Below are 19,116 nucleotides of genomic sequence, written 5' to 3' on the forward strand. Positions count from 1 at the left end.
CCGCAGTCAATTTTAATTCCAAGACTAACAAAAATACACAAAATTACTATAACTGCATCTGTTTTCCCAATCTCTCAAAATAAACTAGTAAGCTTTTTTTTTTTAATGAAAACATTAATACTTATCCTTCTTGATTACCTTGAATTCAAGCTTACATTTTTAAGATTTAACATTCTACTTAAAATAACGTAAAATGTATATAGTCAAGAACTATTATTTAAATGTGTAGGACTTATTCTAAACTAGTAACATGACAAGCAAGCACAGACTTTGAAAAAAGCAAACAAGTTTGAAAACTGGAAAGACGATCATTTCCAGGAAAAGCAAAATTCAGGATTTGTTGTTTACAATAGCCAGTATCACCACCATATATAAAAGAGTGAATTGTCAACTGCAGACTAGTTATAAGACTGGGGGGGGGGGGGAAGCTTTGATTAAAGCATTGATTAAAGGGCTCTGGGTACAAGGAAAACAAAGAATGTTTTCTTTAAATTACATTCCTGTTTTTCATTATTTTCCTAAGTTTGGGAGAGGCACAAGATCCAGGCAGCTCTCAACAATTTGTATCTATCTGATGGGAAGAGTTAGCAAGAAAACCAAGACATTATGCAGGATTATCATCTCATCTGCACAAGCACAAATGGACTCAATGGGAAGAGGGAAAGGGGGAGATGGAAGGGAAGAAGAGCAAGGCTCTCACACCCTGGCAATAAAGCTGCTAAAAATGCAAGGATTGTCTACAAAAACCTGCTTCCACTGAGTAACATTATCATGGCAAGGACTGTAACCCGGATTCCCCATTTTGAAGGAAACAGTCCTGCCCTCATTCCTGCCGGAAATCTCACCCCACCCTAATCTCTCCAAAACAGGGAGGTGCCTCCACTTCCATATCTGGGCCAAAGATGAAGAGGAGACCTTAGAGCACCATGAATATACCCCTTTAGACAATACTCTTGGGTAGTGCATAACAAGTCAAGGAAATGCAGACAAAACACACAGGCAATTAATTAACAGCAGCAGCAGCACTGCATCACTCCTGCGTTACAACCACCTTCCCCCTTCAGTCCAGCCTGATACTTAAAAATGTCAAGACACTCCTTTCTGCTAATGAATCCTGTAACTCAGCATCCATATCACTCCAGAGCACCTGCAAGGCAGGATTCCCAAATTGCAATGGAAATACCCATTCAGTCCCACAGCCTCTGGAGGAGCTGTGTTGCTGTGCAGTGCACACAAATACTTAAGCCACAGCTCAAGCTTTATAAACTATGGAGCTCAGGGTCTCAGGGATAAGATGCATCTTTTAAGGCAAGATAGCAGCAAAAGGACTTTAGAGGCGAAGAAAGCCTACAATGATGTGAAGCACGAACAGAGCAAGAGCTCTGCAAGTATTTATAAATCATTCTAATAAGCACAGGAGATGCTGTAATTTCTTATTTATAAGCATTTTTATAGCTTCTGGTTATGTTCATTTTATTAGATTCAAATAAATGAAAAATCATTTTGCTGAAATGTTAACAATGCTACTGAACACATTATATAGACACATCATGTAGCTGGCTAGGTTAAAAGTGAAACAATTTTAAGTATATACCAACAACTTCAGTTTGGAAAACTGTTTTTGGTCCTGTTTTGCATAGAAAGTTTTAATAAACTGGTACCATTTCACAAAACCCAGTAGTCTAGAAAAACAACCACAGCAAAAAAAACCCAAAAACAAAAAACAACCCCCCTACATTTTAGTAGTTAGTAGTAGTAGTAGTAATAGTAGTAGCAGTAGTTTTGAATAATTTCTAAAAACTATTAATAAGATTTAGAAAAGAGATACCCAAAATCTGGTTCCTCTTCATTGTCACTTTGCAGAAGATCATCATTCAGTTCTTCATCAGACAAGTCTGACTGATTCTAGGTTTTAATAAAAAAAAAAGTCAATCATGAACATAAAAAGATACAAACTATTAACTAACTATTGAACTACTGAAAGCTCTGAACAGTGAATAATCTTTTTCCGATGAACAAATCCCAGGCTGAGACCACATTTTCAGTGAAATACCTAATTAGATGATAAAAGATATGCTACACATAACAACAAATCTGAAAAGAAATATTTGATAGTCTGATGGAAATCGACAAAATTCAGATTTGCCTAGTTTTCAACCATTTCACTGTCCCATACCCAGATACAAAAAAAGCTAATGACTTACTTATAAGAAATACTGGGATATGAGAAAGCATTAGTGCTATTTTATTTAACTGTCTTGTGACCTTGAAGTACTAGGTAAGTCAAGAAAAAAAAAAAAAAACATGTTACTGCAGTTTCTAGAGTGCAGAGACACTTAGGAGACTGGAGAAAAGGGTATCATGAAATTAAAAACATTGACAAACTCCTCCTAATTTGTCAACCATAACTTCAGTTGTTTCACTTATCTTTACTTCCCCCCCCTTTAATAATTACCCACTAGGAAGAGATAACTGCACAGTTCTGCTCAGCAACATTATTTCCATCCCCTAAAGTAATAGGGGCAGAAAGGTTACACAAGGGTAGATTTATCTAAAAGTACTGGGATGAGATTAAGTAGAAGCAAGTTTAGTCTTAATAGCTCAGGGAAAACTTCCTGAGAAATCTATTATTACTATTATTACTCACAGGAGTCCATAGCCACAAATACTGGCGAGCGCCCTGTAACGTGGAAATTTTACAAACTATTTCTAAAAGAACAGATTTAGCCGATAAAGTGGAGAAAGTGGTGACTGGCCAGTTTTGATTTCCCAGCCAGAAGCCCTATCTCCTCCTGCAGATACCAGGCAAATCCAAACCGATGTTTAGTTCTTTCACACCATTTGGCAATAGGTATCTCAGAGTGAGGGGTCTATAGCAGGCATGAGGGGGTTCTCCAACGTCAGCTGCTGCCACATTCCTTCCTGAGGGCAGGAAAGGAAATCCTCTCCTATTTTTTCTGGTATTTTGATGAGAAGCTTTGAATAGCCAGGAAACGGGCAGCTGGAACGAATTCCCTGGCATGTTGGCCAGCCTACAGGAAGCACGATTGGTTTAGGGGGTTTTTTAATACTTCAAGTCAATATGAAGTACAGAGAAAATGGTTCAGAAAACCATCTCCTCTTGGAACTAGGTGTTACGAGAAGAAAAGAAATTCTATCTTAGAAAAGATCATCTTTTAAATTTAATGATAATAAAAAAAAAAAGCCACACTTGGAGGTGCTTCACAAAAGCCAGCCGAGGTGGGAGTGCAAAGCACGGCTCAACAGGGCTGACCGCAGACACCCGGCAGGCTCCCGAGCACCAGGGCCAGCGGGCTCGGCCAACCTCATTGTATGGACAGATGAGGTCAGGGCAAACAACTCCCACGGATGAGACAGACATCATCCACACTTTGAATTTATAACAACTCACTTCAGCTTTGGCATCCATCTCTCTCACCTTTTTGCCAGTTAGCAAATCCTCTCCGAGCAAGTCGTCATCAAGTTCACTGGAAAAAATTAACAGATTTTAAAAGCTGGACCTTAGAAAAATGGAAGCAAACACTGCGGAGCCTAAAGGTATTTCTCCTCAGAAAATTAACTTGAGGAGAACTGTCACTGACTCTTGCAAAGCTTTTCTTTTAGCAAAATAGTTAGCAAGTTCAAAAGCAGATTTACATTTTAAATGCAATTAGAGCCCATAAAGTACGACTGCTGTTGTGCAGCCATTTCATTGCTCTGCGCTCTCCTTCACGTAGCCTCCCAACCATGACACAGCACCTGGACCTAGACACTGTCCAGGCCCTGAGAATGTGGTCAGCAGAGGGCTGCTCTAGAGCCTTCCTTCCAGGCCGTTCGGGCACCTTGTCCACAAAGCCCTTGCCCACCTCCCCAAGGACTGAGCAGGTCAGACAGCCACGTCCTCCAGGCAAGGCCGAGCCCACAGGCCGCCGCCTGGCCCACGCTGAATCGAGCGGCATTGCATGAAGGCAGCAGTCGGAGGCCAGCTGCCTTGGTGGCCGTGTAGGCCCAGAGCTCTTGGAAACCTCCACAGTTTGAGGAGGAGGAAAGAAAGTACAAGTCGAACCTGCATTTGTAGGACTAGGGGAATCAAGCGCATGTCTCACCATCTTTTCGAGAGTGGTTAAGAACTCAGGAAGCATAAAAATATCCTGCTCCTGACACTCTTTCCATCACATCGGATCTCTCCCATAAATGGGAAGCAACACGAAGAACCGCGTTCTGAGTTATCTAAGCTTTAGCACAACTGCTTAATGTCATTCTTCCTTCAGTGAAAGGATTGTCTAATGACAGGAATAAACAGATCCCCCTTCTTCAGGAAATACTTAGTACTGATGAATACTTACATTAGAACATGCATGTCCTAATATGAGATGACAGCGATTTGAAATATGAACTATAATTCAAGAACTTGGGCCTTAGATAACATACAAAAAGTTAAATACCCCAAAGTGACTTTGGGCTATATGAATAGAAAGGGAATCGAAGCCAAGTTTCACCATTCCACAGGAAAAAGCCTATCTGCCACTTTTCCAAAGCAGCTAAAAAACGCCAAATTTCCATTGCAGTAACTGGATGTTGGAGTTCCTTAGGACTACAGAGGAAATACTTGCAAATAGGAAAGCCAATTTCAAGACAGAGATCAATGCTAAAAATTGTTCCTGCAAATGGATACATCTCTTTCAGAGCTAGTCAGTGTACAGATAATGCTTGGGTGGGTGGGGGGGGAATCTTGAGCACTTCTGGAAGGCAGCAGAAGATATTCCAAGTCAGCAGTAACTAGGCTGTTATCATCAGTACACAGTATTTGTTCATACTTACCAAACTCAAACAGTTCCAGGAATGACTGAACATTAACAAATAGTAATTGCTTTGTATTCACTGTAATATTAAACAAAGAATTGGGACACACAAGAAATGTCACACATCCCAAAGAGTCAAATTACTGGAATATATGCCCTTTATTTCAGAGGCAGAAAACTCTATGTAACAGAAAAGGTTTCAGAAGAACTTAAGAGCCAAACCAGAAGTAGGAAAGAGAGTCACTAATCTCTTCAGCACAGGACCGACTGCCAGAAATTAGATAAATACACCAAAAGATTTGAAAATATTTCCCAGCACTGTGGCCCACCACTGACTGCTTTTAATAAAACTGCTAGAAAAATCCCCAAAGCCTGCAAGAGTATTTGTGTTGTACCAGTGTTCAAAAAGCAAATTGAGCTGGTGAGATATTCTAACAATCTCAGACAAAAAAAAAAAAAAAAAAAAAAAAATTGAATTCATCATTTAAATAGAGTTAATACTATTCAATACATTATTAAAAATATGTCTTTGATATCCAGTTTCCTTTTTTAAGAGATTATACATCTGGGCAACAGAAGTAATTGCATACACATCATAGATTTTTAAAAAGCTTTGACTTATTACATGCCAGCCCAAAAATTAGCACTAGCACATAAATGAAGCTCATGATAAATGAAGAACTAAGCTAACAGGCATTTTGTTAGTAGAAGCAAAACTGTTTCATAGACTGTCCCTGTTACTATATTCAATCCTACTCAATATTTTCACTGATAATGTAAAAGAGAAAAGAAATCACTGCTGATAATCACAGAATTACAGAATGGTTGAGGTTGGAAGGGACCTCTGGAGATCATCTAGTCCAACTCCCCTGCTCAAGCAGGGTCACCTACAGCACATTGCACAGGATCGCGTCCAGGTGGGTTTTGAATATCTCCAGAGAAGGAGACTCCACAACCTCTCTGGGCAGCCTGTTCCAGTGCTCTGTCACCCTCCCAGGGAAGAAATTTTTTCTCATGTTCAGATGGAATTGTCTGTGTTTCAGTTTGTGCCCGTTGCCTCGCGTCCTGTCGCTGGGCACCACTGAAAAGAGTCTGGTCCCGTCCTCTCGACACCCTCCCTTCAGATACTTGTACACGTTGATAAGATCCCCTCTCAGCCTTCTCTTCTCCAGGCTGAACAGGCCCAGCTCTCTCAGCCTTTCCTCATAAGAGAGATGCTCCAGTCCCCTAATCATCTTTGTAGCCCTTCGCTGGACTTGCTCCAGTAGTGCCACATCCCTCTTGTACTGGGGAGCCCAGAACTGGACGCAGTACTCCAGGTGTGGCCTCACCAGGGCTGAGTAGAGGGGGAGGATCACCTCCCCCGACCTGCTGTCAACAGCAATAAATTTTTGAATGACCAAAACAACAGTGGAAAGGTTAATAATAAATTATTTTGAAATCAGTAGCCTGCACAGTAAGCTGGGCTCATCTCCAGCTTCTTTTAACATAGCCAAAGTTATATATTGAAGAAGAGGGAACAAAATCACAAGATCTGACTATTTTCAAAAAGGAGAAAGACCCAGATACTAGAGAAACTTAGATTAGCAGAGAAAAACATGACCAAAAACTAATGTCTTGATGCTGTAACCACGCACCACCACAGGGGATAGATTAAACTGGAATAAAAGCACACGTTTGTGGCCGTACCGAAGGAAAATTCCCCCGACTGTCCCAACAGTGGATTGCACAACTCTAGGTCTTCAGATTAAGATCCAAAGATCTTTCCAAGATTGCATTTCTATGAAATTGGGACTAAAGTAATCTAATAGTTCACTCTTGCCAGAAAAGAGGGGCTCATTTCCATCCCCTTCCTCAACTCTTGAGGCACACAAGTCCCCTCACTGGATAAATTCAGCTCTCCAAATTGGGAAGGGAGATAAACACCCCAAAATTCAACAGAAAGTGAAAAGTTTTCTGCTAGTGCGAGAAATAAATCATCTCAGAGAAGGGTCAGAACAAGGGAATTTCAGCAAAAAACACCTATTAAATCAGCCCTGCCACCTCACTGGATAGCACCAGAATGGCATGTTTTTTCCCAAACCCAAGCTTTGGCCTACTTATAGAGATCAATGTATAAATTAACAGCCCGTGATATATGGGTCAGACTAAGTGGCCCCTTCTGGCCTCCGATTTCACGAGCATGCCTCATTAAACATGAGCACTCGCAAGGACAAGTGTTTCGGAAAAGTATTTGTAAAAAAAAAAAAAAAAAAAAAAAAAAAAAAAAAATCTAATGGGAAAAATTCCCTCAGAACAATGTTACATTTGTACTCCAGAATAACAGGGGCCTTCCAGCTCGCAGTTAGCAGCTTCCTGCACTGGAGAAAGGAAAGAGATCCGGAGATTCAAAATGATTTAAAAGACTGGGGGATGGGACTCAGATAACCAGCAACACAGGGGAAGATATGATGGTTGACCATGATGTAAGCCTAAAACTGTAAAAAAAACCAAAAAGCAAAACAAAAAAAAATTGATTTAGATTTCATGAGAGAGAAAAAAAGACAGACAGATCTACTGGGTTCATTCAGCTTTTACTCTATCTTCACAAAATTGTATTCTGTAAAGAATTAGGCCAGTGGTTGCAAAAAATTCAATTAATTACATTAGGCAATTATGTGCCCATGCAAGGTATTTTCAGTTGCACAGGCAACCACAGAACTTAAACTTTCAAAGACAGCTTAGCAATCTAGAAAGAATAAAAAAAATTTTTTATATCTCCATACTTACGCAAATAAATAAATATTTTAATAAGTACAGCTGTAAAAAGCCCTTTCTCAAATAACTGATCAGCAAGATGAAACTCTGCAGTCTCCAGTCCTGCACCTGGAGTCACTTCCCTTACAATTTCACTACAGAATGACCAAAAGATGACTTTTGGTCATCTATCTTAAGTTACACGCAGCTAACAATAAATAAAAATAAACAGCAGATCTTTCTTCTCAAACTGAACCTTTGTACACTCCAAAGTCCCAGCTAAGCAAAATACTTTATAACCTTTCCCAAGTCCTGTGAAAACAGCTTTGCCACGTGGAGTTTACCAGCAGCAGTCACTTCACAGCCTCTTGCATTACAACCGGTGTTTGACTCGTCCAGGTTTTCCGAGGCAATAATCACACTCGAATACAGAGCATTTGCCTGTACCGTCGGAAGCGGCACAATTAAGTGACGTAGCTTTAACAAGTTATTTTAATTGCCTTCACAAACCAGATCACTTCCGATCCAGTTCCCAGAGCAGTCCAAGCACAAGGAGGGCTCCCTCCCAGCGGTGCTCCAGCAGGACATGCGGTCCCTGCTCAGGCTTACGCAGCTCCTCCAGCCACGACAGCTCCTCACTTGCCCTAGCAGGAAAGCACGGCAGAGGAAACTAATCCCTCTGGAATGAGGATAAGTGTATAGTAGCTGATTCACTTCTGGGGGCTCAGCTCAGCAGAAACCTGCTTACAGTGAAGTCTGTTTACTATATTCAGGTGAACGATCATTTGAATTTTTTTTTTTTTTTTTTTTTTTTTTTTTTTACAGGCAAGGTTTGAACAAGCATCTGTGCTACTCAAACTGAAAACAAAAAGACAGAATGAGCTAGTCTAGCCAGCAGCTTGACTCGAATTTATCCCAGTTACAGGACCTTAGCATAAAAACACATGCACTCATCCACCTCCCCAAAATAAGGAAGTTGATACATAATTCCAAATCTTTACAAGAACTGTCATATTTTTCCATAGAAACCCACTCCATTCCCCACCCCCAGTGTAAGACAGTGTAAGGAGGATTTTGAGGATAAGAATTTAAACTGCCATTTTAAAAAAAAGTCTTAAGCTGGGCAAACTCAAGTACTAGCAAGACTATTGAAGCCAAACATAAAGATCTAAATATTTACAGGAAAAATCAGGACATTAACTGCAAACTTAATTACATACCACAAATGCTTTATATTCATCCAATTTTAAATGGTCTCTTTTCATAGCTCTGTCTAAATTCCTCAAGGCAGGCATATACCTCTGGCACAATCTAGCATCTGCTGACACATATATAACAACCAACAGCTTCATTAGTAGCTAAATGTGTGCTATCCTAAATGTTAGAATACAAAACGCCACAACTGGAAAACAGAGCAATGCAATTCAGCATACAGACTACGAACACGAAACATTCTACCTACCTGTCCCAGTCGTCATCTCCAGCCCTTCTTCTCCAAGACCTTTCTGCACCAGGCTTATCAAACTGATCAAAGTCATCATCTGTAAAGAAGAAGACTACATTAAATAATTCTCATCGAAATTGAAGAAGGCTTCTGAAGCAACTTCAGATTTTTTTTTTTTTAGCAGATGCTAAAATACCTTCTTTCACTTTCCAATTTACATGAGCGGGAAAAAAAAGCAGATAAATACCAATGCTTATTAGTATTTGCTTCAATAATAAAAAAAAGTCATGCAATACACAGTTTTCCATCTTTTCACTACTGAGGTGAGACATGAGGAAAACAGAAAGAATCATTGGAAAAAAAAGTCACTGGAAAATTTTGCCAGTGGAGATCATCCCAGGGAGAGAGGCTCCCAAGCAATTTGGGAGGCTCAAGCCATGCATGGGAGGTGAAGGGACGGAGGCAGCCAGAGCTCTGCTCGCCTGGGTGCAACAAGCTCGTCTGCCCATCTCGAGCTCTTGCAAGCCCACGTTGAAACCACAGCAACCTCGAATCCAGCGCAAGGCAGGAAAGGTGGCAGCAGCCCAAACTGGAGCATGGAAGTCAAGCGTAGGACACCATCAATTTTCTCAGCTGGGGCATTACAAAGATGCCATATATACATTTTCCTGGCTGTATTTGCCCTTAATTCTTTGACTGAGTACAACACCAAGGATAGACTGTTTGTTTTGTTGTGTTTTTATAAGCCATCAAAAAAAAAAAAAAACAAAAAAACAAAAAAACCAACACTTTGTCTTCAGTTCAAGCTCAGTCCAACATCCTTTTGTGAATATTCCCCACATGTGATGACAAATCTACTGACTTATTCCTTCATATATTTAAAATGCGCGTTTTTAGTGACTGATAGAAATTCAAAAGGAGGTGAAGGCATTAAAAAGTTAAAATTCAGCTTTGGGGACATCACTAAACCAACAGGTTTTAAACCAGAAATTACAATTATATAGAGCTATGAAAATAAAAATGGCTCACTATGCATTATGGCGCAATAAAAGTCAAGCGTGGCAACTCTTCTCTTTGGTAACAGTACATAGCAATTCCCCTTGATCAGAGGGGACCACATACTAACCCATTTACATTTTAACCAGTTTATACATACTAACACCACGGAAGCAAATGGTTATCTTGCAGCTCTCCATTCAAATATCATCAATATATTTCAACCTCCTCCATTCCAATCCCTTTTCCACCAAGAGAGGAAAGACAGATGGATGCCCAAGCATCTAGTATCTTTCTCTTGAACTCTATCCACCTTTCTGGTCTCTTAAAATCAATCAATCAATAAATAAAACCCCACACAACAACAACAACAACAAACCCCACCTTGCTGTGCTTTCAGCCATTCAGAGCTATGCTGCAGGGATGCTCTTCGTGCGTGACCATTTGGCAACAAACAGGCACAAATATCCTGCAGTGTCATTATTCTCACAGTTGAACTGCATTAATCCACTGACTTAATGCAATCACCTCCAAAGGTAGTTTCAGGTGATGTGACTGGTTTTGCACCAACCCAAATTAGGAGTGTTCTCATATATGTTAAGATGACTCAAGGCAGTAAGCACCACCAGGAAAGCAGTGATCTTTTAGCTGTGCCTGTTCACCTGCAAGAAATCATATTTTTGCATTCTGGGCACTACCATGACCACTACAGAGAGCTGTATGATTATAAAGCAATACAGCTTGAAGACAAGATCTTAGCTCTATAGTATTTGAATTCAGCACACATTTCTTACACAGATGGACCTTCACTTCGGCCAGGTTTAAATCTAGAAAACAGAAAGCTACATGCCAAACCCTCTTGATCTGTAGACATTTCTCATCAGTGCAAAGAAGCAATCCTCAATATAATTCATAGTACTTTTCCAGGCCAGACACAAAAGTTTCACTGCCATAAAAGTGCTTCAGCTTAGTATTACTGCTAGCAAAAAAAACAATACCAAAAGGGGGATCCCACTCCTGACAAGTTTCTAGTGTAGATCTGGACCCCCACTCTGCCAGCAACGCCAACCTTTACCCTCCACCTCTTCCAGCCTCTTCAAATTTCTCCTGTTCCATTCCTTACTTATGAGATCTTCCACAAAAATCCAAAACTGCATTAGATTTCTTTAAAACCCCTTTCACAAGGCCCCTCTGCCAGGATACCTACAAAAGCCTCAAAAACGGCTGCATCTGGAGCATCTAAGAACTGCTCCACTACCCACATCCCCACCACTTTCCTGCTCTGTGCTCTCCCTGTCTCATCATATACCATAAGATCCTTCAAGGCAGAGGGAGCAAGTTTTTCATTTTTGTGCTTTGTATTTGTTTGCTCTGGGACAGCCAAGACTGACACCAGCTGTTACAAATTATGCCAGTGCTATCGAAACTGGTTTTAACATTAATTGTCAGAGCCCCAAAGGAGGTTGCAGTTCTCCTTCAGGAAAGGAAGTCACCAGACAGGCATCCAGGAACCCCTGGCAAGAGCACCCATTTCCAGCTTCACGGTTTGTGAGATATCTAGCATTAAAATGGACACAGAGGCCTTGCACATGCAGTGGCATGTGGTACCTAGCAAACCTCAAACAAGCATAGTTTCTTTTTCATTCCTGAACCTACAGGTATTTTCATCTCTCTTCTACTGTTCCAGTCAATAATATTGGAAAATACCAGAAATAAACAACATTTGACATAGTACATACGGGTGCTTCTCATTGAGAAACTCATAGGAGTCCACCATTTGTCTCAAGCATGGTTAAGTGCCCAAAAAACATACCTTGTGCAGAAAAAGAAACACTCAGCATCCAGCAGAGTAAAAAAACAGTGACAGCAACAGCCAAAGACCTACCCAAAAAAGCACTGACTGCTTTGGAAAGCAGGAAAGACTAGTTGCGTAGGAGAAACAAAAGAAGTAATTCACAACTTGGCTCTTTGGTGCTGCAGTGCTAAGAAAATCGAGGCAACGCACAGACTAGAAGCTGGCTATTTTCTTAGACGAGTCTGCCTCCCGAGGGTCTGAGCAGCTGCGAACCAGGAAAACCCTAAGGACTGCCAAACACCCTTGGTTCCCTACACTAACAACGCTTCTGTTTGCTTTGTGCTTATCCTGGCCTAGCACTGCAGTGCTGTAAGCTGCTCTACAGCTTTTTTTCTGGTCTTACAAGTTATATGCCAGGAACTGTTATATTTTTTCCTGCTTAACAAGAACAGAACATCCAGGCTAGAAATCCACAGACCACAAGCTGCATTTCCTCTCTGGCTATGCTGACAGTAGCTTCCAACTCTCCAGGCACCTTTTCAATAAAATCTTCCCTAATCATTTTCTATATAAAATGGAAGTCCTACGCTACAGCAATCCCTCTCACTAAAGTCTCATGAGCGTAGGAGGTGAATCAGCTGGATAACTGCGGAGCAGAGCTTTTATATGCTTTACAACGCTACCAATGTAGCCTAAAAAGGTAGTCCTACATAGCAACTGTTGCTAAGACAGAGTATTTTCCTGCAAGGAGATGCCCAAGACTTCCCAACTAGGAAAAAACACTAGATGACTGCATCGTTCTTCTTCTTACAAATGCACCAGAACACCTTCTGTAACACTGGTTCCCAAGCTGTCCCATAAACCTCCTTAACAGTTCAAAATGTCGTGTTTTAATTCATTCCAACATTTCACCACTGTGAATACCACACATACTATTATTTTTAGGTCTCGAAAAGACATTGAGCATTTCTCCTTATCCACAACAAGGCGGAGAAAAGTCATTTCCCGCAACAATGATCTAAGAGTTCAGTGGGTAAAAACATGTCATTTAATGGTCACCCAAGAGGTCTTTTAACAAAGTAACTAAGCTGCACTGCTCCTGGGCAGAGCAGGTAAGGGGGGGGGGGGGTAGAGGGAGACAAAAAATGGAAAAGTCAACTACTACATGAAAAAATGCCACTTATCTTTGCTTAGATTTAACGCCGAACATAAACAATTCCATCATGATCCATCCCATTCCCCAGCATCATATTTAAAACACTCTCAACCTGACAACTTGACAGCATTTCAAGCACAAGTTTCCAGATGAAAAACATCTTTCTACTAGCTTATCTGTATGTAGTAGTTTATTTGCACAGAATATTTGTCCTCATATTTCATTGCAAAAAGTTACACAAAAAATAGGTATCATAAAGCCTGGATTTCCAAGAACTGAGTATACAAACAACAGGCCTATTCTGTTTTGAACTGAAGTTTCATATCTCTTAACACAGGATATGGAGGAGGAATAACGGGTTTCAAGAGGAACAGCCAAGTCTGAAACATAAGACGGCAATGTACCTGCGCTATTAATGCTAGCTAAATAAAAACTTCCCTGCTGGTGGGTGTTGTTGGGATTTGGGTATTTTGTTTGTTTTTCTAGCTGTAGAAGCACAAGGCCAACAGGAACTCCTGAACCCGAAACTGTGATTTAAACCTAACACGTTATGAAGCACACTGTGAATCTTGTCTCATTTATTACAGACAACCAAGCTCCCTATCCATATGACAAAAATCATCTTCACTCCTACTCCTTCATTATACTCGGAAAAAATGTGCAAAAATATGCTATACACAAACATAAACTGCATAGCTTATCTATTCAGGGATAGATATCAAATAGTCTTTATATTGGTAAACAATTACTCACACGATCCTTAAGGATTCAGTGACTAAGTATCTAGAACAACCTAAGGATTGCATAACATGTCCCTCCACTTATTTCCTGTTTTTGTTCTGAATTACTCACATAGGATAGTGTTTTGCTTTCTCAAAGAAAGGGATAAAAATTAATTTCTATAGGAGATAAGTTCTTTTTGTCTTTTTTGGAGAGTTTGTCACCATGCAAATCAAGTCACTAACCATAAACAGGAACAGAACGAATTATGATATAACACCAAGAAGTTTTCCTTCTGATCTGCTGGAAAGAAATCTCTCTCCCTCTTTCTTTTTTTGAAGGGGTGGGGGGTGAGGGAAGGAATGAACCCCCAAGATGTTCTCAAAGCCTGTTTTGGATTTGAAAATACATTTGCTTTCAAAAAACATTTTAAACTCATAATGCCTCACACTGAACAGTGAAGTCCAAGAGTTTAAATGAAATCTGCATGAGCTCAGTTCCCAAACAGCCTTGGACACCGATCAGAAACTTCAACTCTCCAGCGTCGTTCACTGCCACCACAAACTGTAGTTAAAACCAAGGCTGGCATTACAGCAGAACATAACTCAGTTCCAATAGCATTTGTTGCTCAGAGCTTTTTGTTGTTGCTGTTTTTGTGTCAGTGCTAATCATGAATTTTTTGATTCTGGACATGAAGTTCTACAAGATCTAAACCCAGAGATTTAGTATTTGATGAAATAAAACACAGTTTAGCTTCCGTAAAAACAAACAAACAAAAAAACGATACTAAGGTCATGTTTAATTTTGATGACCAGAAGTAAGATAGTATTCAGAAGAATATGACTTCTAGCAAAAACTTTTCAAAAAAAGCATAAAAAGATTTAAAATTGTCATGGTTAAAAGCAAATCTGCCTGCCACAAGCTCATTCAAGCTGTAACGCTTTCTGGCTCTAGTCCATAGCTGGTACAATAGCCCATGACCACATATTTGTATTTCACGAACTATAAACCCTCCAGGCCTTGGGCATTTAGGAGTTTCAATATACCCACCCTCTGACGTAACTATAAGCTACAGTGGCCAGTTGCATCAGGCTGCCTAATAAAGTAGGCTGCAATGCCCACAGAGACCAAAACATAGCTGGCCCTCTACCCACTTCAGGCATAAAACCAGGTTTTATTTCCGGGTCCTGCAAGCTGCTGTGTGGTGACCTGAAGCAAGACAAATTCCACTTCAGTCAGACTGGAGAATTTCCACTACATCGTTGAATTGGACTTGTGACCGGCAACACAGAAAGGTGCTGCACTGCTAGCTAGCGTTGTACTTTTTTTCCCCCCAAAGTTTATGAACAGCAACACAAGAGGCTTTTAAAGTCTTGCCATGTAACAGTCCTAAAAAGAGGCTCTGCATGGATGATACTCAGAGGGTTCATCTCTTCTCCTCACCATTTCTTAGGTTCAAACCAGAAGAACGATGCTGGTGAGGAGCACTGTGAATCCAGATTATCTTCCTTTCAAAACACAGAGCGCTTTGGGAGGTGAAAATTTACTTAATTTGCATATAATATTAAACAGATTCAGAATAAACTCACCCTGTTCACAAGGACAGAAGCAGATTAGAAAGAGACAAATATGGAAGGACACCAGTGAATGGAAGTGACCTCACCCCACACCACCAAATTTCTTGAGAGTATTATGGCAGCCCTCAGGTCACTTAAGATGAAATTAAACTGATGACAGCTTAAGTTCAAAGTGGAGAAATAACACAACAGCCTCAGAGGTAGAGATACACCCATTCAGCTACCCTTAGTACAGGACTTCGGCAGGAACACGGGGTAAACATCTAGATGGAAACCTCTTCAGCTCTTCCTTCCCCCCATCCCGTCCCATATCATGATCCAGCAAAGTTCGGCAAAGTTCATGAATCCCACCCCAAGGATATCTGCATTCAAGATCTTTTAAACTACTGAAGTTCATCAGAACTGAACTAATCAGGAAGGAATAAAAATTACAGCAGCCTTCGCTTACTGAAGTTCATGCTTCAGTGGTTACAGTTCAGTGGTATCAGATCACCAACAACCATACTAAGAAGTGCTCCTTGCTACATTTTAATGATCATTTGTTGTTTAGCTCCCCCCCCCATTCCTCTCCTTGAATGAGATTACTACAGTCAATTTCCAGCTAAACTTTGAACACCAAGAACAAACTTCAGCAATTATACAATGTTACATTATAAGCAGTTGAATCCTGTCACCAAAGTGTCTTTACCCCCATTCTTAAAAAGTTTAGCTGCATCTACACAAAGATCTGGTCACAGAAACAGTATATATGAATACTTTATTCTTATGGATCAAACTGGTATTGCCCAAGAGACTGGTTCATCATTAATAATCTTTTAGGCTACAAACACTGCTTCTTTATAGACCCTCCAGACAAATCACCTTTTCCTTCCATCCCTTCAAATGTGCTTAAGACGTCCAGCATACACAGCCATTTCGCATTTCACTTTTAAGCCCTGCGTCATACCCTTAAAGCAAGTTTAAACTTTAATCTGCATCTTCAAAGTCAAAACGATCTCACCTTGTCAACTGTCACCTTGCAATGATGTCAACTTAAAATTCCAATTATTTTTCCAAGAACTTTTGTGTTTCTTTACCAATCACTAATGAAAGGCCTTTTCTATTTGAACCAAAATATTTGGTTGCTATTATCTCCATATTTTAAAGCTGTCTTTTTTTGTTTGTTTGTTTCAAAGTACCCAAGAACTGAGTCTAAAACATTACTTCCCACAGCTAAAACTTCAACTAAGCCAAAATGTCACAGATTTAAGCTGAAAAACCACAAGGACCTGGTCTTCTCACCTTGTATGCTTTTTTTTTTTTCCTGTTTTATTGGCTTTTACTAGAAGCCCATTTCCAAAAAGGATTGCATATTTCATTTGTGTAAAGACCACTAAGAAGAGCCTAGCATTTAAAGTATGTTTAACAATTTCAACCAGGACTTTTCCTTGTCTAGCTAAAGTGAGATAAAACTGTGTGTGACACCTCTGGGCTTTCACATTTAGGTAAGTGTTGCACTGAGATCATTTAGATTAAAACTACAACCGCTATTTATATGGGGCAAGGATCATATTTAATTAACCACTGTTTACTGATGAACACAATGTTAACTCTGAACAAACAACTGCTTGTGCCCACTTAGTACAAAGGGATTCTAATTCACGGTCAGACCTAAACAGTACTCACAACAACAAAAACTAGTCTGAAAATCGCATTTCATCACTTAGTTCTGGAGGTTGTCTGTTGCATACACATTTGTATGCGAAAGGATGCAGCAGAGTTTTAAACCCAAGAATCAAAATGTTTAGAAAGTGACCCTTTCTTTAAAATACTCTGTCCTCATAATACTAGAAAAAACTTCCAGATATAAAACACAAGCCTGAAAGTTTTCTTTCACATTACATATAACCTGTGTGAACCACAGGAACTAGCACATACGTTTTTGTAAAGTATCTTCTTTATTACGATATATTTAACACCAATAAATCATGGCCCCAAATATTCAATTATTTACTATTTTACAATGCTGTCATTCCCAGTCTTCCCCTAAAAACTCCTGTTTTTGAGAACTTCTTTATATTTACCATCAGTAGGAAATTTAGTTGTGTTTAAGTGTTTTGTTACCAATTAAGTCAGCAATGGTGAACAGTCTGATCACTCTGACGAGTGATCACATGGACAACTCGCACTCTTCACTGTGACAGCTATTTAGAGAAAAACACTGATCAAAATCACCACCACCTTTCATACAAAGACAAGTGTGTTAACTGACAACTCTGAACAACATTTAAACAAAACTTTTAATTCCTAGTGAAAGCAAGGCCCATAGCACCAGAACTAGATAAATTCTCTCAACTGCGTCTCTGTTGAACATTCCAATGCGACCCCCACAAGTCTTTTTTTTTTTTTTTAATCACGCAGTCGAAAGCTTTCATTTTAAAGTTTGCTCAAGATATCAGTCAGAACAGCACAGAGTTTCGACTTGTCACATTCCATGCTGCAGGTAAAAGTGTCCCTAGTCAAGAGGATGAGCAGTAGCGCGCCTGAGAGTCCTGGGGTCAAGCACTATCTTCATTTTACACTCGCCGAGTGTAACCCTCTGCTTCTGGGCAGTCTGTAAAATAAGTTACAGTTACTACCTCGACTAGAGATAAGCTACTAAAGCAGGCCACACACCGCGGCTGTAAGAACTATGCGAACGAAGGCCTCTAAACAAACACCGAGCTGAAAACGGATCTACCCCCAGGTCCGGCGCCCTGCGGCGAGGCGATCGGCGCTGCCGCTCGGCGGCCGGGCCCCGGCGAAGAGCAGCGCACGGCTCCCCCGACCGCGCGGCGGGGACGAGCCGGGGCCGCAGTCCCGCCCGCAGCCGCGGCCCCGCGCCGAAACTGACCAGGGCCGCGTCAGTTTCAGCCGCCTGGCGCGCCCCAGCCGCCACCGGGCGCCGGCCGGCCCCGCTGCGCCGAGCCCCCGCGCCGGGCCGCGGGCACCCACCTGCTCCTCCTCCCAGGGCGGCAGCCATGGCTCCTCGTCCTGCCCAGGCGGCGGAGGCTCCCGGCGGCGCCCCCGCGTCCTCCTCAGGGCCGGCGGGGAGAGGGGGCCGGGGAAGGGCCCGGATTCACGGCGCAGCCGCTTCCCCTCCCGCGGCCTCTCTGCGCGCAGCAACCGCAGGAGAACAACAAACTACCACAACATGGCGGCCGCCACCGTCGCTGTCGCCGCTGCCGCCGCCCCCGCGCTGCATCATGGGACGGTGGAGGACCGGTCCCTCCCTCACGGGGAGGGGGAACAGCGCGCGCCGCTGGTTGGTTAGCCGGAGCCGAGACGTTCCCTACGCCGGGCAGCAACAGGGCCTTCTGCGCATGCGCCCAGTGGCCTTCTCCCCGCCGAGCCGGGCGGGTAGGCTCGGCTGCAGTGCGCATGTGCCGGAATGGCTGGCTGGGTCCCTCCGGACGCGTGCGCCGGCGGGAGGGGATGCGCATGCGCAGGAGGGGCCGGCGGCGGGCGGGGCGGGGAGCCCGCGGTGGGCGAGGCGTCAGGACCGTGACATGGCGGCGGGAGGGCGGCGTGGCCGCGGCTCTGCCAGGCCGCAGGGAGCGAGGGTCCTGCTGCCTTCTCCCGCCGGGGGCAAGCACTTGGGGGACAGGGGGACAGGGCACGGGGGAAAGAAGCTTGAGTCCCGGTGTCCAGCTCCCTCTCGAGTGAAAAAAAGCATGAGTAATGGGATTAAAATGTCCCAAAACAAGATAGGTTGCATCGATGTGTGGTCCTCCATCTTTTAAGGCCTGTCTGTGTATGCGCAGATAAACTAAACTAAAACAACTCAGTCCATGTAGTTTGTTCTTCCCCTCTGCTCACATCTCACTGGTGTGTATATTTTTATTTTATGGGTTTTGTGAGTTTATTTTATT

General features: G+C 41.9%; 1 protein-coding gene across 3 annotated transcripts in view; it reads right to left on the reverse strand.

Annotated features, from left to right (window-relative positions):
* The window catches only part of RBM33 (RNA binding motif protein 33), a 103,501-nt gene extending 85,065 nt beyond the window's left edge, over positions 1-18,436 (reverse strand). For all 3 annotated transcript variants that reach the window (XM_067291949.1, XM_067291947.1, XM_067291948.1), the window contains exons 1-4: positions 18,200-18,436; positions 9,001-9,079; positions 3,440-3,488; positions 1,829-1,905 (exon numbers count right to left, since the gene is read on the reverse strand). In XM_067291949.1, the coding sequence (XP_067148050.1) occupies positions 1,829-1,905; positions 3,440-3,488; positions 9,001-9,079; positions 18,200-18,227 (233 nt within the window). In that variant the 5' untranslated portion in view covers positions 18,228-18,436. The remainder of the gene's footprint in view (positions 1-1,828; positions 1,906-3,439; positions 3,489-9,000; positions 9,080-18,199) is intronic.
* Positions 18,437-19,116: the final 680 nt, after the last annotated feature.

The sequence above is a fragment of the Apteryx mantelli genome, chromosome 2, assembly GCF_036417845.1.
Source record: "Apteryx mantelli isolate bAptMan1 chromosome 2, bAptMan1.hap1, whole genome shotgun sequence".
Classification (NCBI taxonomy): domain Eukaryota; kingdom Metazoa; phylum Chordata; class Aves; order Apterygiformes; family Apterygidae; genus Apteryx; species Apteryx mantelli.